At 40.8% G+C, this 21234-nt stretch overlaps 1 protein-coding gene across 2 annotated transcripts; it reads right to left on the bottom strand.

The window, feature by feature from the left end:
* Window positions 1-16271: 16271 nt before the first annotated feature.
* Window positions 16272-20427, bottom strand: LOC103762000 (cryptic protein). Of its 2 annotated transcripts, XM_018085909.1 has the most exons (6): window positions 20189-20427; window positions 19993-20042; window positions 19705-19881; window positions 18783-18897; window positions 18563-18672; window positions 16272-16746 (listed from the first exon to the last, which is right to left on the bottom strand). In XM_018085909.1, the coding sequence occupies exons 1-6, from the start codon at window positions 20209-20211 to the stop codon at window positions 16622-16624; spliced, it is 600 nt and encodes a 199-aa protein (XP_017941398.1). In that variant the 5' UTR covers window positions 20212-20427; the 3' UTR covers window positions 16272-16621. The 2 variants fall into 2 exon arrangements, with proteins under 2 accessions (XP_017941398.1, XP_017941399.1); XM_018085910.1 differs by lacking the exon at window positions 19705-19881.
* Between the last annotated feature and the right edge of the window lie 807 nt (window positions 20428-21234).

Genomic DNA, 21234 nt, shown 5'->3' with positions numbered 1-21234 from the left:
TCTGGCTGTGTGCTGCTGTCCACGTGTGGGAGAGTTGGAAACGAAAGTAGCAGTCAGCTCTTACTCTTATACAAGTAATCTTGGTACATTTAGCTGTATTTTGTCAGCCTGGCCCCTTCACTCTCTGTGCATTCTTAGACCTGACCCTAAGGAAGAGGAGGTGAAAGGAAAAGACGTTGTACAGAACCTACACAAGCTTGCCAATTAAGTGAACACCTCATGCCTCTTTTCTCTTTGGTGCTAGAGAAAATAAAATCCAGAGAGGTAAGTTTTATAAGCAGATGCTGTGCTGTGTTTTGGGGTAGCTTTTTTTTGTATTCACTGGGCATCTGGTACTCACATCCTTATAATTCTTGACTGATGCAACGGCAGTTAGAAAGTGAGGGGGGATTTCTGTTGCTATTGGACTTTGTCCTCCTTGGTCCAGGAGCAGGACAGGTCACAGCAGCCTTAGCAGCCTTCTCCAAGTTTCACAAATTGCAGAATGGAGCAGATGACTTAGATGGTAGGTGGGAGGAGTCTTCTTGGCTTAGGTGTCTATCTTCCCAGGAAAGCTAGTTGTTCACTGGTTTTCGTGCTTCTGTAAATATTTACAGTGGGAGGGTTTTAAAACTTGCCTTTGATAAAACCATCAGACTGGCTGTTCTAGTGCTCCAGAGTGAACCAGCAGGCAGGAGGCTCCCTGATGGACCAGGATGATGCAGTCAATGCCTCTGAGCAGGGGGTCTGGTGTTTCCCCATGCCCCTGTTGCATGTGCACTGATCTGAACCCTGCTTTGCGGCCTCCAGACCATAACTGGAGAAAACACAACCTGCTGAAAAGTTTTTAGTACTGCCTGCTGGATAGGACACTGAGTGTTGGATTTAAGTGTCTGAGACAACTGAAGGAGTCAATTTCACTGAGGTCTACAAAAGCATTTTTGCTCTCTTGGGCCAATCATTGGATTGGGCAGTGGGGACTTGTTTAAAGAACAGAAAAAAGTCAGGATTAAGTAGGAATGAGAATTCCTCTTTGTGTACAAGAATACCTTTTATCTACACTCTGGATTTTTCCTCGGAATGCATTCTGGATGGTGCATACTACACATCATTCATGACTATGAAATACTTTAGTTTTATTTATAATGCCACTTACAGGATAATCTCAAGGTCAGTAAAGTAGCAGACTGAAGAGCTGACATGTTTTATTAGCTGAATGAGACTTATTGATACCACTTACATGACACCCAAAACCTTTATAGAGATTGCTTAGTGTTTATTTTAATCATGATATTGCCTTTGTGACCGACCAGAAAAATTAGATATGTATGATCCACTAGTACCTTTTTCTAATTCTCCTGTTAATTGCCTGTCTGCAGATTTTTCGTGATCCTGTTTTTTCCAGGACTGTAAAGTTTTCAAGCAGTTTAAGTTGCATTAGGCTGAAATTTCCCCACTGGAGCTGCTAAGATAGACAGATGCTTTCCCATGGAAGTGTAATTAGCCTGGCTCCATGCACTGCAGGGGGGAATTTTGCTGCAAAGGAAGGAAAAGACTGCTGGTGTCACCTGCTCTCTTCGATCACTTCCATGTGTTTGAAACTACCTTAGACTACAAATGAACTTCTATAGTGACCTGTCCAGAAAGGCTTCTGTGATGATGTGTTGAATTTGCCTGCAATTTTGCCTGCAATTTTGCCCTGGATGTTTTTCGTCTTACTATGGCACTAGAGTTAGGAACAAAATTGCCTTAGACACCCTCAGGCATCAATTTAATGAATGTAGGAAAGAGGTTTTTGATCTTCTGTTAAAATCAGCCAATGCAGAGTATACTCCACTGCACATACTGTTTGAATGGGGGTTATGGGTGTACAAATCATGGAGAGAAATAGGATCTCAGTGGGGTAATGCAGCATCTTGGTTTGGTTTTTTTGGTTTTTTTTTTTTTTAATAGCATTACAGATCCTATATAGCCAAATTTTAGGTGCTTCTGTTAGATAGGGTTAAATGGGATGACCCGAAGCTGTTGAAGACTTCAAACTCACTGCTAGAAAATTAACAAAGGTCAACAGAGACTTTGCTTTCAGTGTTAATTTCCATGGGGTAATGTCAGATACTTTGGTGATAGGAAAGCAGAGACGTAGGGTAGCACATTAATTGCACAACCTTTTAATCTTTTTTTTAATATTTCACAGAACTTCAGTGTCTGACCATTCTGTACCTGTGACAGAGGCAAATTCTACTTCACTGCTTTCTTTATAGAAGCTCAAGATTATCTTTGGATGTGTTTGAACTATTTTGCTTGGGAAGAAGGTAAGGTAAGAACAAGGGTGATAAAGGTCCCTATACATTTCCGTTTGCTTTTAAAAGTAAATTTAATTGTCATGGATGTGTGGTTGCAATCCTGGTATAAATACCTCAAGGATAGTGTAGATGTGCCCCTGCTGTGCCTCAGCTGAACCCCAGTTTTAATTAAACTTAAATTCTACTTAGAACCAAGCATAGATGTACTCAGTTGTAGGTAGTTTCCACTCTACCAGGAGGAAGGACTCTGGCTGCATTGCATCTCAGGGCTTTACCTTGCTAATTAACCAAAATGATAAGCAGACTGTCTTTTGCTGCTTCTTGGCTCCTATTAAGATTGTATCACTTAGCATTAAAAAGACAGCCCAGACTTTATTCTGGTGGCCTGAGAGTTTGAACATGAGTGTGAGATCTGAGGGTTCATTCTGTGCTCCCTGGAAAGAAATCTGATTTCAAGCCTTGCACTCAATCCAGCCATGAAAAGTAATGTCTGATATGAAAGACTGTCACCAACGTGTTTCTTGTAAACAGTGAGACCCAAACTGACCATCAGCTCTTAGAAACTGCCACTGCAATAGTCTCTTGCTAAAACCATCCTCAGTGAGCAAAGATTGCTGGCAAGATTACGAAGGTACCAGGTATGTGTTAAGTGAAATTTAAGTCATGGCAGATTAAGATCGTGTAACTGCAAGAGAGCAAAGAGTGGCCTGGGCCATTACAGAACAGTGGACTTTGGCATCCCAGTGCTACAAAAGCTCTGCTTGTTTAGTTGCCAAGGTGGTCACTGTGAATACTTTGGAGACACAGATCTGTCATCTGTGAAACAGCCAAGCTTTAAGGATGAATGAAAGCAAATAGAAATGTTGGTTGGGGTTTCTTTTCCTATTTCTTTGCCTTTGTATTAGTGTATATAGATAATGCAGATTAGTACAGACAATAAATGCTTTTAAGTATGAGTGCTATGGCCAATTAGACCACTTAGACCACCTCCTAAGCATGGATTTAAATGCTTATTATGTATCAAAAGTTGAATCTTTTGTTCATAGTTGTCGAAAGAGGACCACATCAACTTGAAATGCAAGAAAAAAAAAGGGAATGATAAATTGTATCAGCTGGGAACTTTTTTCTGAACACGAGCAGGACAAATTCTTTCCTTGTCTGTCATATACATATGTATTACTGGCAAAATCTTAATATGTTTAACGTGTCAGACATATCAATCAAGTTAATGTAAGGAGCTATTATATCCCTAGCAATTGCCAAAAGAACCTTAAAGAGCTGTATTATATGTCTTTAATTTGGAGGCAAAATTTCTTCGGTGTGAGTTCAACCTATGCTAAAGTTGCTCTAGAGTTGCTTTATCCTGAAAATAATCTCTCTTTTCAGGAACTAAGTACAAGATTGAATATGATCAAAAAGTGTGTAGGGGTGTTCTCAAAGCTCATCCCTGTACTTATCTCTGCTCCCTGGAATATCATGTTGTCTTCCTTTCTGTTCATTGTGTCCACACAACTGTTAGTGGAAAGACATGAGTGGTGGTCACTGAATGTCCTGCTCCTGGCCTGGGTTTGTGTCCCTCTTGTGATGCTACTCTGCAGCTGAGCAACTTGTTGTTTGCATGGTGTAGATTGTGTCCTGATGGAGGAAGCACACAGTTCAGATATGGGGGAAAGGCTCCAGGAGTTGGGCCAAGAATAGCTTTGAGAGAAGAGAGCAGTCTGTCACCTATTATTCTAGCTAAAAATATGAATGAATCCAACCCTAATGGGACTGGCATGACTGTCAAACTGGTAACAATGGGTCAGGAGACAGCTAAGGTACCCAACAACTTTTTGCCTCAGTTTTCAATGTCAATCTCTCTTCCCCCCCCCCTCCAGTAGATGGACTTCAAGGCAGGGCCTGGGGAAGCAAAGTACTTCCCACTGTAAATAAAGATCAGGTTCATGACCACCTGAGGGATCTGAATATACAGAAGTCTTTGGGACCCAAAATATGATGTATTCAAGAGTCCTGAGGGAACTGGCTGATGCAGCCACCAAGTCCCTCTCCATTCTATTTGAAAAGGTGTGGCAGTCAGGTGAACTTCCTGGAAGAAGCCAACCATCGTACCCATCTTTAAAAAGAGTAGAAAGGAAGACTGGGAACTACTGACCTGTCAGCCTCCCATCTGTGGCTGGGAAGATCATGGAGCAGGTCCTGCTTGAAGCTGTGCTAGGGACATGGAGAGCAGGGAGGTGATTCAGGGCAACCAGCACGGCTTCACCAAGGGCAAGTCCTGCCTGAGCAACTCAGTGGCCTTCTAAGATGGAGAGACCCCACCAGTGGAAAAGGGAAGAACTATGGATGTCATCTGTCCCGACATCTGTAAGGCCTGTGACACAAGCCCTGATAACATCCTTCTCTCTAAACTGCACAGAGGTGGATTTGAAGGGTGGAATGTTTGTTGGGCAAGGAATTGCCTGGCTGGACACAAAAATATCAGAGGGCAGAAGCACTTTCAGCCTTTCCTGTGAGGTAAGGCTGAAAGAGTTGGAGTTGTTTAACCTGAGGAAGACATTGTTGTGGCCTTTCAATACTTAAAGGGGACCTATGAGAAGGATGGGCTCAGGTTTTTTAGCAGGGCCTGTTGCAACAGGACAAGAGGTAATGGTTGTAAACTGAAAGAGAATAAATTCAAACTAAATAAAAGGAAGAAATTTTTTATGATGAGTCTGGTGAAACACTGGAACAGGTTGCCCAAGGACATGGTAGATGTCCTATCTCTGGAAACATTCAAGGTCAGGTTAGTCTGGGATCTGAGCAACGTGATCTAGTGGAAGGTGTCACTGCCTACAGCAGGGTCTTAGGATTAGCTGACCATTAAAGATCCCTTCCAACCCAAAGTATTCTAAGATGCCATGATTCCATATGACGACAGACAATAAGGGCAACCTTGTTCTGCCAGGTTTGCAAAAGAATCAATAACTTCATTAATAACAAAACCAGAAACTTCTAAGTACTGAAAGATTATTTATGTCTGGAACAAGAGCTAAAATCACCAGGAGGCAATATACTTCTTGCTTCCCACCTGTGTTTAATTATTTTTTGTCTTGAAGGGAAGAGTTTTCTTGACAGTTTTCATGTCACTGTCATTTCTGATCAGGACAATTGGACTTCACCACTCAGCAGAGATGTTTGCTGCACTACTTCATGGTTAAAGCCAGTCTTTTTTTTTTTTTCTTCTTTTCTTTCTTTCTTTTTTTTTTAATCTCTCTCCAGTACTTTCTATAGACTAACTGCTCAAACAAATCTACTGTAACAAACTGTCCTGGGAAACTACCTATTTTAAGGGGATGAGAGAACATGACCCTAGTGGACTACATTATGTATCAGCTGCCTTCTGGCTTTGAATACACTAACGCTGTATATTTTGTCTTTCAAGTAGATCTCAGGAATCTGAGTCAATGTCTGTCTTTCCCGTCAGAGGGCTGTCTCATGGATAAAGGCATTGGAGATTGTAGAATTTCCTCGTGGAAGTGCATTAACTTGAGTGCTTCAGACTAGTAGGGTGAAGACATGAGAATGTGGAAATCTCTGAGAACTCTTTAAATGGGTTGTCCTCCTGTTGCCTCTGCTCTTTTTTCAAACAGTGCCACAAGCCATGTAGATATTCTTGGGACCTTGGGGTCAGCAACCAGAACACACTTTGATGAGTACTTAGCAACTCTGAAAATGAAAAGCCACATGGACAAAGGAGACTGTTGATGCAGAGAGAGCAAAACATCCCTCTTACATGCTAGTGTCAAGGTAACTACGTAAATCAGTGGCCCTATAAAAGAAATAAGCCTGAAATAGTAACCTCCTTCAATATAATGTGAGCCCCATGAAATCAGTACCAATGCTTCCTCTGACCTTGGCAAGCTGGAATCCCGTGTAACTCCCCCATTTATTTGACTTCATATTCACAACCTCGTGTAGGCAGTTGACAGACATTTGTGATTCTCATCACAAAAATAGATCTTGTTTACGTTCATCCCTTGGAGGTGTCTTTCAGCAGTCCTGCCACTATTTCTAAATTGATTTTTTTTTTAAGACTATGAGGGAGTTGACCACTTATTTTCAAGGACATTGAGCCCTTTGGGGAATTTGGTTGAGCTCCTATTATGTTCCTGGAAGTTACTACTCCTATATGACCATTTCCTTCTTTTCTGCCATGGTTTTACCATGAGCTGGTGCTGAAGTTATCTACAAACAGCAGTGTGAGGCTGTGTCCTTGAACTGTTCCCCTAACTAGCTGCATTAGGAGACTGCATGGACCAAGGCAAAACACATAAGGTAATAAAAAATGTTCAAATCTAACACTTATGTTAATGACTCCTTCTTCAAGTAACACAGTCCCTACACCCTGTGACTTCACAACTGTACCCATGATATGCTCCATTGTGTTTTGTACATGTCCCAGCACTCTTAAACCTCACTAAATAACAAGAGGGATGCTTCAGGATTTCACCATATACTATAAAGAAACCAGCCTCCCCTTTACAGACTGATCTTCTGGAATGAATTTCCAGGCTTCTGGTCATTGTACAACCACTTATGCTGGAGAAATTTGGGGTGATTTTTTTAACCAAGTAACTGCAAAAACAATTAAAAACATATTAGTCATGGATTCTGGGTTGTCATTCCTACCTGAAACAAAAATGCCAGTAGAGAATAGGAAGAGGACCAAGGAAATGTGCTGCAAGCCAGTCTATGGAGAAGCACAGACCCTTCAGCCAAAATTAAGTCCTACCCACTATTTATAGAATCATCTGTTGCAAGTTTCAGCCATAACTGAAAAATTCTTCCTGTTATGTTATGTTTCTGTTGACTGGATTAAGGATGGTGAGTAGTATTTGTCAGGCTCTGAAGTATGATATTACTCCTGCATTTTTTCTTTCCTAAGCTGATCCTTAAATCTGCCCTTAAAAGAAAAGTTACTCAGATTTGTTTTTTGATCAGCTGGCTCTCAAAGCTGATCTTTGCCTGCCTTATCTTCAGGATGTTCCTGAAATCCACCTCCCTCAGCTCTTCTTCATGCCTTTTCTTTACAGAAGAGGTAGAAATCAGATCTTGGGTCTTTTGGGTTTAATCTGAATTTGTAGTAGAGGGCAGACCCTGTAGAAGGTTATCCTCCACAGGTCTATGAGCGTGTGTCAGCTCCATGTGCCAGCTGAAAGCATTTTGGGCAGAAAACACTTTTACTTATCAAGAATGAAGATGAGTTGACTGTGCTGTTTGGAAATGAAGGGGTAGCACTTGTGGAATGCCTATGGGTCTGCAGGGAGGTTGTGGCAGGGAGAGAACAAATAGGTAATGAGACAGCATTATACCAATACATGGAAGATTCTTGTCTGAAGAGGTAAAAACCTGTGGGGTTTTTGCTGTCTTCTGTTTAATGGGTGCATGGGTGTGATATTAGCTTAGCTGTGCCCTTAAGGATATTGTATGAAGATGGAAAATGGGCATCCAGCACAGACTTTTCCTCAACTCATTAAAAGAAAGCAGTTTACTGCCCAGAGCACCACACAGTTTTTCCTGACCTTAGTGTTTCTGTGATGTGAGGTACACTGGCATAACTGAAGTACTAGTCTCATTTTACTCTTAATTCCTGAGAATGTTATCACAGGCAGGGCTGTTTACTCATAGCTTTTTATAAGGTTAAAGCAACCCTCTAGTTTGCCTAGCAGCAAACCTCACCAGTATTCAGGAAAAAAAGATACAGTAAAGGAGACCAGGTAGCATGTATGACAGCTCCTGAATCAATTTAGTTTGAGCTATTAAAGAAATATTTTTATTGTAGCTAAGATAATCACATATGCAGAATATCAAGGTCAGTGCATGAGTGTGTTAAGGAAAAACAATAAATGCAGGAGATAACTAATTTATCTCTTGGGAATGTTATTTCACGCACTGACACATTTTCCTCTTTATCATCCATCTATAAGGCTGAGCTCTGTGAAGTGCTTTAATTAACCTATCATCCTGTGCTTATTTATGGTTGTCTCCAAAAGATATTATCAAAATACAATAGTCTTTTTTTCTACCTCCGCTCTATAAAATGTTCCAAGATCTGAATATTTACATGAAATAGTGATTTTTGCAAACAAATATTTTCAAGCCTATTTTATATGTTTATCTTGACAAGCTGTCAAACTTTAATTGCCAGCAGTCAGGCAAAGCATATACTCTTGAAAAGTAACAGGTCCCTGTTACTTCTTTTCATCTGGCTATCTGATAAAATTCCTTTAAAATTAGTATTCGACACCTCAGAATCCATGCACACAGGGCTGGTATAATTTGTCTTTCTGACACACTTAACCCAGCAAGTGGGTTCCTTGGTCTCTTTGATAGAACAGTAAGATTAAAGGTAATTATTTCACTGTCTCTAAGTCTTTGCACAGTGATACAAGAATCACTACTCATCCATGCACTAGATCAGATTGAGCTTATTCACTCACTGCAAGTTTGATTTAGCATGAGTAGAATGGTGATATGAAAGCCACTTGAAAAAAAAATATATTATTGCCCATAACTTTAGTTCTGTGATAACATTTCTGTAATTGTATGCTCCTTTTACCAGCTCAGGATTTTTCTTTCTCCTAATTGCCTCCGAAAAACTCTCTCTCATTGATTTCACAGTAACTGTAAGGACAGTCTTTGCTAAGTGTGGATGATATGTGCAGCCTTAGTACATAAAGGGAGTTACACAGTTAGCAGCCAAAACAGCAGATAATAGCAGCTTCATCTTTTGAAAATTAGGTTTAAAAAATTCACACCTTGCATTCAAATCCTTGCTGTGGTTTGGCTTGGGAATGTCAGGTTTTATCAGTCCTGTGAGGCTCAGGCATTCATAAGTGCTGTGTTCAGTCTCACACTTGTATCTGACTGGAAAGTTTAAGAGTCAGTGTTATTATCTTCTGATGATGCCATCTCCTGGTGAGTGGTGCCTGTGCTGGTGGTGTGATCCAGGAGCAGTGCAGAGGAGATGGAAAATAAACCACAAAACCAACAGAACAGATAAAAACACGACTGAGGAAGGAGTGTGAGCACACCGAGGGTTTTCCTTCAGAGTATGGAGCCAGACTCTGTGGTGGCAGATACTTTGTTAGCTGTCAGAAAATCAGCTGCTGAGGGCAGTTCATTCTTCCTATGCACTTGTACAGTGACTACCACAGCAAAACCTCAGTCTTGGTCAGGGCTTGTAGGCACAATACAAGCTGCACACAACCAGTAATACATCTGCATGTTAACACGGTGATGTTGGTTGAAATTCGTGCTAGTGACTTTTCATGTTATTGTTTGCAATGAATCAATGCAAAGCTTGCAAATAATGTCTCATCTTCTTCACTCTATGTCTTTGGGATTTCTCTTTCTCCCCTTGTGGAACCTTCAGTGGTTGTGGCTTCACAGCCTGCTCCAGAATTGCCTTCACTTGCTGGACACACACATGCACACACCAATACGCACAATGCAGTGCCAGTTCTTGGCTTGGTAGACTTTTAGTCTCCTTCTCAGCAGCCTCTCTGCAAATACTGGATGAATCTAAATTCTAACCACTGGTGATGAATGGTGTGTTTCCTGGTGAAAGCTACACTGGCTTCATTGGGTTACTTCTGTGTAAACAGTCAAAATAGCTCTGTCAGTTTGACAAAGTTATGGGGTTGAGTATCTTCCCATGTGACCCTCTGGGGGAACGAGTTACTCATAATTCTTGCTTTCATAATGAACTGAATCTGCTGTGCTTTTCACTGTAGTGTGTATTTTCATATCTTAAATGACACCTATATCTTTTTTCCTGAAAATTCTACAAATTTCAATATCCTTTGTGATTTGAACATGACAAAATGCTATCTAATATTCCATTAATGGTGTCAGTGCTGCCAAGTAAATAATTAACTTTTTCTCTTGTTCCCATGGGATGCTGTACTGCTTACACACTGTAATGGAAACTCACAAGCAAATTTTCTGCCCATTAGCATTTAATTTTTCCCATTGCCTCTGCATTTCAGGGTCAGATAACCCACAATCTTTCTAACTAATTAAAGCCATTAACATTAAAGCAGTGACTGTGTAACTAGTTTTGGCTTGTCTCACTGTGGGCTCTCCTTCACCTTTGCTGCATGTCTCTGCTACATCCCTCTGTCAGCAAAGGTAGGTTATCTGGAAACTAGACCAGTAGAATCAGAAAAGAAAGTTTTGGATGGGTAGAGCGAGTGGACTTGCATGGCTGTGTCTGATACAGGCACAAAGGGCACAGTAGACAAATGCCTTCATGGTCTTGTTATCAATTCAAACTACTTGAGAGAGTTGCAACACCAGGTATATTCTTGGCTCCTGGAATTCACATTTCATACGTAGTTTTACCTGCATAGGTGATTCCCTGTTCCAGTTGCTGGACTGGAGTTTGGTCTACGAATATTCCAGCACTGCTGAACTTCTCCAGTTGCTTTTGGTTAGCACAGCTAACAACAGGTATGTCATATGTGCTCAGAAAAAAGGAGAACACAGCATAGGAATGTACTTAATTGGCTTTTGTTGTGTGCTATCACACTGCTGGGGGTGTTGTGCTGCACATTGTTTCTCCACAAGTCTTTTTTTTTCCCCCAGAATTACTTCTCACATGTCCACACAGACAAGTGCTGGGGTTCTGTGAAGAAACCTCTGTGAAGCACAGGGGAAGGCAGAGACACAGAGCAGGAAGCATGCTTCTGTATTTCTTGTTTCCCCTAAAGAGCAATGTTTGGAGGCAATAAGAAATTCCAACTATGTTACCAAAGCATAACCTATCATAACTGTTATTGACTTAGTCTGGCAAATCAACAGCAGCAGAGCAGACAGGAAAACAGAGCTCAGTTTATTTTAACATCACATGGTGTCCATAATGTACCTTCAAAGCTAATTAATACGTATATTGGGACTTTGTTTTCCAGGAGGGATTTCCTCCCTGTACAAGAAGCAGCTTTGGTGCTGTATTATACAGGCTTGAGGTGAGGGAACAAAATGTAGAGACTGAAAGAACAAGGCTAATGTGGAAGCATGGGACTTGCCAAGTCTGTTAATCTTCCTTCTTTTTTTAAAGCTTTCGGGCCAAAAGTCCTTAGAAGAGTTCATGTACAAGTCAGGTGGGAAGGACCTTTGACACCTATTCTTCTTTTTGTTGCTGACTCTCTGCTTGTTCTACTTAAAGATGCTCTTGCAAAGATTGGTTTTCCAGCATTGTACCACTTCTTTATCTTTAATTAATTTTTTCATGGTACTTCTTTCCATACTTTTTTAATTATCTTGTTGATATGAAAACTAGAAGCACAGCTTTCCCCACAGAACTTTCTAGGCTTGGACTAGAGATTTTATGATAGTGCAGGAGACAGAACTGTCTGTTTCTTTGGCCTATATAAGTGATTTTTTTCTTATTTTTTCTAATTATTTTCTTATTCTTATTTTTCTTATTATTATTAAATTTATATATTTATTATAATATAAATATATAATTTCTTTATTATTATTTTATTATAAATAAGAAATAAGATTTATTTCTTTTTTATTCTTATTAATAATTCTTATTATTTAAAAACTTTTGCAATGATTTATAAGTAGTATAAGTCATATGAAACTTTCTGTTTAGTGGCAGACATCATATTGCAGACAAGAGTCAAAAGAACACATTGCTGGTAAGAGATGCAGGATGTTATGTGCCAGTCCTGTAAAGGAACTGATGTTCAGCACTGCTGTGCTGTCCAGTGACAGAAAACTCTTGATGGATGGGTTGAAAATGTCTCTCACAGTCCTGCCAAACCCAGTCTTGTGATTTGAAGCAGGGCAGACTGTGTGCCTATTTCTGCTCACAAACCTCTGTGCCTGATGAGAGGTGACCAGCTCTGCCCCAGGCAACATGTGAAGCTCAGTTAGCTGGCAGAGAAGGAGACCTGAGTCCATGGAACCAGCTGCTGGAGGCTCAGCTGGAACATGTGCTTTCTCTAACTATAACTGCAATGCCAATGCCTTTCTGAGTGCTTGTTTTTGAGCCTTTACCAGTGCTTCTGTCCACAGAAATATGTGGACATGTGAAGTATGTGAAATGCTGGTAGTACAGCACCAGCATTTCATCCAAACATCAGCAAGCAAATAATATCTGAACTGGAGCCTCACAGGCTGGGTTATAAATTGTGGTTTTGTAAAGATGTGGTTGGGCTGCAGAAGATGAAGACAGCTGCTAATGAAAACTATTGCTGTGCCAGCATGTACCTGAAGACAAATGCTAGGCTCAACATGCATTAGGCATCTGGTTTTATTCCAGTGGCATATGGCAGCTTCACACCCTTATCAAGAAGTCACCCTGACAGCAGCAACAACCAAGGACAAGGTCAATCAGCCAAATGTGGGGGGAATTACATGTTTTAATATCTTCTCTGCCCAAGAATGTGCTTTGCAATCACAAAGAGTAACTCACAATGCTGGGGTAATTTTGTAGAGTGCAAGTATAGAGCTGCTGGGTTGTCATTAATTCTCCCAGAGTTATACATGACTATGATGTAAAAGGTGAGGCAGAAAGTGAATTACAGGTGATGATTGCAGGGCATGTCTAGGTAGACCTCCACAAGACATACACCTGTAACCTTGGACAATGCTCTTTGTATGGTTTAACTTTCAGGTTCCCCTGTGTGGATACAGGAGTCAGACTTGATGATCCTTATAGGTACTTCTCAGCTCAGAATATTCTATGAATCTTTGATTCTGTGATTCACAGGGCTACTCAGTATATGAGCCAGCCTGCTGTATTATATCACCCTTCCAATAGACGGAAGATAAAATATAAAGTTGTTGTATATTTGATCATGATGCGAAACTGGTGGGTGTAATGACCTGGCCATATAGCGTGCTGACACACTGTTAAAGTAAATGAAAGTTTAGTAGTGAAATATGTGGGGGTAAACCTTGCCATCTCACATATGCCAATTAAAAAAGAAAACAAAAAAACCCCCAAACAACTCTGGATAAACCATTCTGGGAATTACTTCTAATTCTCTTTTGGATGGCTGGGAAAAATAGACCTTTTTCACTAGACTAGGGAAGGCTACTGGCACTTCCCAGGGGCAACAGAAATCCATATCTCCTTGCCAGGAGTAAAAGTCACCTTGGGAGATAAACTCAAAGAGACAGATGAGTGACACTTTCTCAGCATCTGGTACCTGCAAGTTTAGCTTTCCAGGTCTGTATGAGGAAAGCTTGGTTCACTGCGTGGCCTTTGGGCAAAACAAATCACTTCCTTTAAATGGGCAGATGGCAGAATCCACCTGGGGACCTGTGCTTGGCAGCAGAGCTCCAGCTCCAGGGGCTCTTGGCCATGGAGAAGGGAGCCCCTCCAGCACACTGCTCCCCAGTCTGGGTCCTTATCAGCTGTGGGATGCCCCTGGAGTGGTGAAGCCTGGAGCAGTTGCACCATTTGTTGTAGTTCTGGAGTCAACTGTGAGCAGCCAAAGGTCTAATGAATGCTCTGGGGCCAGTGGATCATCTGATAAATATTTCTCTTTGAGGGTCTTCCCCCTGCCCAAATGTGGCTGCATGTGGAGAGGGTACATGCATGAACCTGTGGCAACAGATGTCTACTTTGCTGGGACGTGCCATGTTTGACAGAGTGGCCTGGGAGTTGGCGTGAGGCTGGAGAGCAAGCATTGCTGTTTGCTATAAACAAACCTCGGCAAAGGGCCTGTAATTGCAATGTTAGAAGGTTGGCCAGGCCTAGATGGTAGCTGGGGAGGAAAATAATGCTTTCTTTTATCTGTTCTTGCAAACAGCTGGAGACAGATAAAAGTGGAGACAGTTTTAACCTAAGCAAAGATTGTGACTGTGTGCTTTCCTTTGTTCTCAGTTCTTTCTCTTTTCCTCCCTCTTAGTTACATTTTTATTTGCAAACAAGACTATGCATGGGACTGCTTCTGAATGTGGTTTCTTTTTTTCTCCTTCTTGTTTTATTTTAACTTAAGGAGATACCTGTTTCTCCTCAAACTCGGCTCCTGTGGCTGCCTCTGCTGCAAAATGTGCAAGGACAAAATGTGCAAGGACAATAGACCTTGTGCTTCATTCTGCACTCTCACAGCTTCCAGAACTCTGACACAAAGACCACAACTAACCATCCCTGGGGGAATGTTTTGCCATGGCTTGGTTGATATAAAACCTTCCTGAAGCAGTAATTTTCAGATTTTTCCAGTAACAGAATGCAATGGCATAGGACAGGAAGAAAAGGAACTCTTATCTTGAAAACAAGCAAGAAAAAACCTTCTGTCACTACTTCTTGAGAAAATTTTCAGAATTTAGGGTTCAGAGTCCATAGTAATCTGCACTAGTATAATTAGAATTACTTAGCCATCCAAGTTCCCCACACGGTGTTTTGCAACTGCAGGAGCTGAGCTGTGCTGCATCCAATTTGGTGCCCTAGGCTGATGTTTTGGTGCAGCAGGAAAATGTTGCTTTTCTAGGCTTTTCAATTGCTCTAATTGTGCAAGAAAGGCTGACCCAAGATAAATAGCTCCATCAAGGTGACTGTTGCAGCGACATAGGCTCATCTACATGAGTTATTCCAGACCAGCTTCTCCAGATTAAATCTGCTGTTGGTGTTATTGCAACAGAAATAGCTGTTCTGCTGTAAAATCTGTATTAAACACTCTTTCCTTTTGTTAATTGCAGTCTTTAGTGACCATGTGTATTTATCACATAAGAATAAAAAATAAGCATATACTTCAGATTTATTTTTCCTGCAGTATGTATTTTCCACATATCTTGCTGCTTTCCTTGGAAAAGTAAAGACAATTTGAAGCACATTACAAGTTGTATTGCCTACAGCTTCTCAGGTACCCTTCATAGCAAGCCAAGATGTTTTCACAATGGCATTCCTGAAATTTCAACATCTGACAAATAAAGGCCCGACTATTTTCCTCCAGTTGTTCTCTTTGATATTTAATTATCCTAAGCTGGTCCCTGGAAACACAGGCATGCAGGTACAGACCAGTCTGAGGGAAATAAGGAGAATTTCTAACGCAGTGTATCCTGTGTGAAGAGTCAGAAGCCTCCTCTTTCAGCTCAAATCTAGAGTGTGGAAAGGAGCAGTCTGAATCCTTTGCAACATTTATCATGAATATGTTTTTACACAATGAATCCCTGTAAAAGCCTGTTTCTGAGTAGTCACAGATTGAAAGACAGCCACAATATTATGTCATTTGTTGGTGATGATTATGTTGTTCTTTGCTTAACAACTGTAACGTCTTGATTTGTGGCACCCAATAAATCAATTAAAAATTTTGAGAATTAAATACAATTAAATACAATTAAATACAATTAAGGTTTTTCTTCATCAAAAATGTCTTTCTAGTCAATAAAATTATGAATTTGATTGTTTCTATGTGATACCTCCACTCTAAAGGGATAAAGATACATTTTAGGCTTCTCTTTGCAATTTTTTCAAAACAAACCTGTTTCTGGTGTTTTATAAATGTGCATGAAGATGCATTTACATGTCCAAGCATTTTGTATTTTACAGCCTAGAAACAGTCATGTTTAAATGATGCACAAATCAGGACAGCTTTGCTTTAGAAAAAGTTAAATGAAGTTGCTTTTTAGTGTCCTTTTGAAAAAGAAAAGAGGAGCTGATATTTCTAGGGTGTGAAATAAAACAAATCCCCAAAAGACAAATAACCATCAGCTACATGATTCCTGCCTAAGGTTGTGCATATGTACAAGTAAGTTATAATAAATTAATAATAAAACCTGAAAGACTATGTAACCTTTACAGTTCTTCTCCATGTTAGGGTTTTTAAGATATCTATGCTTAAAACCCTCTTTATCTCTTTAAATTTCTGATGGTTTGTTCCACCCTGCCCTTTTCTTACAGGATACAATAGAATGACAAATGGCAGGTAAGTTTTCAAGTTTAAGTAAAGCTAAACATAAGGCTTTTCAGGAATGAAATCAGCTTTATTTGTTAAAATACTTGTACTGTGTACAAAAGAAATTACTATAAGTTACAATACTTAAGGCACAGAACATTGAAGGGGTGTTTGCTTCCACTGGAAGAAGAGTATTTTAGAAATAAAGAATCATTAGAATCAGACATCGATAGCAGTAATAATATAATAATATAATAATAAATACTTCATATTTATATAATCTGAATTTCTAATAATCCAAGCATTTCAGCATGAATTAATATATCTTAATATGTCTCCAGCAAGTAGGTAGAAGAGTCTTCTGTAGCTCACAGAAAAAGAAAATTGTATGACTCATGGTGAGGGTTACATCAACCCTCATATATATCCCCTTGTCCAGTTTCACAACTGCCAGCAGCAGAACTCCAGAAGGATGGTGAGCAGGCAAGCGACTGCAAACACTGTTTGCTGTAATCTTAACCCATTAGAATACAGTCTGGTAATTTCCTCCTTTTCTGATTTCAGTTCTGGGAAAAAAAAAATCGAGAAAATAAGATGGTTAATAAATAAATATGTAAATTTGAAAACAAAAGACTTTCAATATACTTGAAAAGTCCTCTGACATCTCGCAGGTACTTAAGTTAAAGGTATCAGCTGTTAAAGCCAATCAAAGGGACTATTCTCAGGAGAGAGATGTAAATAGATGTCCCATCAATGATCGTTTGAGGAGCAACTGATAGCATTTATCAGCTCTTGCAGGCATTAATCTCAGAATAATCAAAAGTAAATACCAAGCAAAAGCAAGAGGAAGAACTTCACAAGAGGTATGCACTCTAGCCTGAATGTCAGCTTTTAACCCTTCCTTTAACAGGAGGGGACTTCACTTGCAGCACAAGCAGAAAGCCAGACCCTCCTTTACGTGAAAGCCACCGAGTTGCTGCTCAGAGGATTCTTCACTGACACCTTTCATTGTCTTCTTTAAACTGAGCTCAAGAGCAGTAAGCAGCAGACTGCTTTTACTGAGCGTGGGGAGGCTCATTATGTCTTTTGCTCCTTTAATAGGAAACAGTAGGGCTGATTCAAAGGTGAACACCCAAGCATTTAACTCTTCCGAAGAGTTAAATGAGCGAGCTGTGTGCTACATGTAATTGCTCAGTATAGACAACCTCAAGGAAAAAGTGGTTCTGGTGGTGGGTTTTAATTTTTTTGTTCGTTTGTTTGTTTTTGTTTTTGTCTGGGGTTGCAAGGATAGGAATGTCACCCGATATTTTAAAATTTGCATTTACATTTGAGTTGGTGGCATAACTCAGGAGTCATAGGTTCAAGACACTGCTACTCAGGTAGGAATCTGGTCAGGAAATAAGAGGCTGCCAGTTCATCGGGCTGCAACTGAATCTTGAAACTCTTTAGGTCTGTTGTTTTCTCACCCTGCTAACCAGTGATATTGGCACAATTGAAGGAAAGCACAAGATGGGATTAAGACATGATGGGTGGAAAGGGCAAGAATATCTCGCACTGACTTTGCCACTGAAGTGGAAATATTGTTAAACCCTCATTAGTCATCTCAAGAGTATTGAAAACAATCTGGATCAAAGTAGCCAGTTCTCCATGGAAAATAATACCTGTTAAAGCAAATCTTTAAATCTTTATTCTAGCTGATTGAAAAATATTCATCCGTTTATTCAAGGATTTTCACAGGCTGATGTAGAAAGACAAATACAGCGGTTTTCAGGAGACTGGATGGCACTACTTAACACTGATCAGGACATGGCTACATGTTTTTTTGTGTGAAGTGTGCTCTGTCTTAGAACGCTGTATATGAACATTATGAAGATAAAGATCTTAAAATAAGGTTCAGATTAGTTTTGTAAATTGTTTATGACTGATAATTCTATGTTATAAGTAGTTTACATGAGAACATGAAAGTTTTCACAACTTCTCTAATCTAATACGGTTTTTACTTACACCACACCAGTTTAACACTACTGGTTTTTTTCCTTTCCAAAACATATTTTGTATGCTTGGATGTGGTTAAATGAGAAGCCGTAGATGTGCAGATTTTGCAGAGTGGAGAAATATTTAATCTCTGTAATTTTCAATTAGAGCGGTGGAAAGTTTCCTACTGCACAGAATTATAAAGATCTGAAAGTATTTAACGGGATGCACTATGCAGGCAACAGCGGTGCTGTTCACTGCTTCACTAATGCACTCTCTGAAGCAAAGCAGCCCACTGTAGAAGTCTGAACAGAGCACACACACAGCATCCTCCGAGGGCCCCATCCTTGCAGAAGGCAATTCTATCACCCACGGGACAAAATTGTTTGATTTGATGCCATTTCTTACCGCAGTTATCCCACATTATTTCCGACAGGCAATTCAGGGTCCCGTAGCCGCAGCGGCACAACCAGCAGCCCTTCAGCACCCAGGCGCCGTGGGCGATGCTGCCGCAGTTGCTGCCAACGACAAGGGAGACATTTGCTACATGCCTGATCCCAAAAACAACCATCCAGAGCATTTCGTTCACTTTTCCTTCCATTTTGGTCTGATTTTTTTTTTTTTTTACCTTTGCCGCTCGTCGTGTTCGCAGTATCTGCCAGTGAAATGCTTTAGGCAGGCACAGAAAGTCCCTAAAATACAGGTCCCTCCGTTTTGGCAGCAGTGTCTGCTCAGTTTTTTACCTGCAAGACAATATTACAGATGTTAACAAGTATCTCAGGGGCTCTGAACCTCACCTTTTCCTCGCTTTTCCACCTCAGGTCTCTCCAGTTGCCAAAGTAGCCAAAGGATATCTGGTTTTATTGTTTTTAGAGACAATAAAATTATAAGCCTGTTAGGAGTGTTTGTTCAGCTAAATCCAGTTTGTTTAGTTAAGGATTAGAAACAAACTACCAGGGATTACAGGATGGTGAAGGAGCAACGCCTGGCAATCCTGTAGCAGCATCATGTACTCGGGTGAAATATTTCACTTTGACAGACAGAGGTTTCAATCACACTAAGAAATGAGGCAGTTACTGGAAAGCGATGCTTATTTTTGAATAAAGGATGCTTTGTTATTTAATTTTGAGAGGAGGGGGGAACGCTCCCTTCAACCTTTCTCAGACTCCTGGGATTGAGCACCAGTATAAAACTTAATATATGTGGGAGGAAACCGACTACATTCCCCCCCCCGTGTTAGTACTGTTGCTTCCATGCAGCTCAAACTTTTTTTTTTTTAAAGTAACTTTTTTATTATCATGAATTCTAGTTAATTTGAACAAATGAACAGAATGTTACGAGATTTCAGATACTTTTGTCTACGCAAGTGATTCTTAGTATCATTCCCTTTTCATTACCACATTTTGCAAGTGAGAAGTCCTCAGTTCTACCTTAAATTTTTATCACCATTTCCTGAGTGACCACGGAAAACCAACAGGCTGGAAAATTCTAGGATAACAGTTTTATAAAAAGTAATTATGCGGATTGTTTACATAAACAATGTTACCTACTCTCTGTAATTCCAGTGAAAGGTACCAATGACCTGGAACTCTGTTGCTTTCTGCTTTCATAACTCTGATTCATGTCATTGAGTGCATTTATAAAAATCCCTTCGTTCTTGGGCTGCTGCTTTTGAGCTGTGGCATTGAGACTTTTCACATCTTCTTCACTTTCTTCTTTACCACGGCCTTGACAAGAAGTGCAAATATGGAAGAGAATTTCTTTTAATAAAGAAATACACAGGCTAAATGTGCAAGGGGAACACGACGGGGTGGTGAGAAACACGAAGCTTCCCTTACCTTTTCCTAAATGAACGGCCTGCCAGACCAGCGTCACAGTGAACAGAACTCTGCAAAAAAACCCCCATGAACTGAAATAAATACGTGCCAACAAGTCAAACACTAAAACGAAGGTGGGTGCGCGAACTTTTCAAAGACTAAAGGAAAAAGCATCCCTGGCTGGAGAAGGTCCCCCGGCAGCTCGGGGTGAACTTACCTAACGTGATTTTCACAGTACATTTTCCTGCAGTTTGAAATTCCCTCGAGGTCCTCCGGGAAAGCTTCGGCAGGAGGAAGGTGTCCTGAGCCCCCTCCTGCAGGCTGTCCTCACACCATACACGGCAACAGGAGACGGAGAAAGCGGGATGGAGGAAACTGTTCTCTTGCTATCCAGCTCACACCAGGAGTCCCAAGGGCACAGCCCGCAGCTGAGCCCTCACCGCGGTCCTGGCGGGCAGGGACTCCCCGGCCAGCCCCTGGAGGGTGGAGCAAAGCGGGGGCATCCACTGCTGGGTGGGGGCAGAGTTAAGCGCCCGTGAGCACAACGAACAGCCCAAGGCAGGAAGGACTCAGCTCCAGCTTATTTCTTGACATAAAGGACTTTGAGCCGCCTCATACTGCGTGGGGAAAAAAAAAAAAACAAAACACCCAACCAAAACAGAAAAACCACTGTTCTGTAGAACTGCAGTAGGTACATATAATGTATATAGTACTGGAAACTGCAGCAGGTATATATAATGAAGATTAAAAGGCCCAGCTCTACCTACGTGCCTTGTCTTTGCCAGGGTTTTCCACAAGGGGCCTGCTTTATGAGATAGTACCACTTTGCAGCACAGATCCTTAGAGCCTGGTACTACAAAAAGCAATATGAGGTTCTTGACAGAAGGTTGCTGTCTCACATGAGCTGTTAATAACCTTCTGAGACGTTTTTTGAAACTTTTTTTACTGTTAGTAAAATTAGATCCATGAGTGAGTATTCCTAGCCTGAGTATTCCTAGTCTGAGTTCATGCAGTATCAGCAGATACCTACATGTGATTTATCATGTGCACTGCAATGGGCTAAGACCACTCACACGACTTTACTATGACTCAGTGGGATCTGCAAAAGGACCTGCCTCTGGGCAGTGCTAAAAGAGCAGCTCTGGGCAGCCTTTTCTCAGATGGCTTGTACCCCAAAGTGCATGTGGCCAATACTTAAGTTGTGACAGGGAACTACAGCAATACAGCTTGTTTTGGGTTTTTTTTGGTGGGAGGGAAGGACAT

Source organism: Manacus vitellinus, unplaced genomic scaffold (genome assembly GCF_001715985.3).
Source record: "Manacus vitellinus isolate BGI_N305 unplaced genomic scaffold, ASM171598v3 scaffold_9_pilon, whole genome shotgun sequence".
Classification (NCBI taxonomy): Eukaryota; Metazoa; Chordata; class Aves; order Passeriformes; family Pipridae; genus Manacus; species Manacus vitellinus.
Note: the sequence above shows the minus strand (reverse complement) of the source record. Positions and strands in the feature narration are given on the sequence as shown.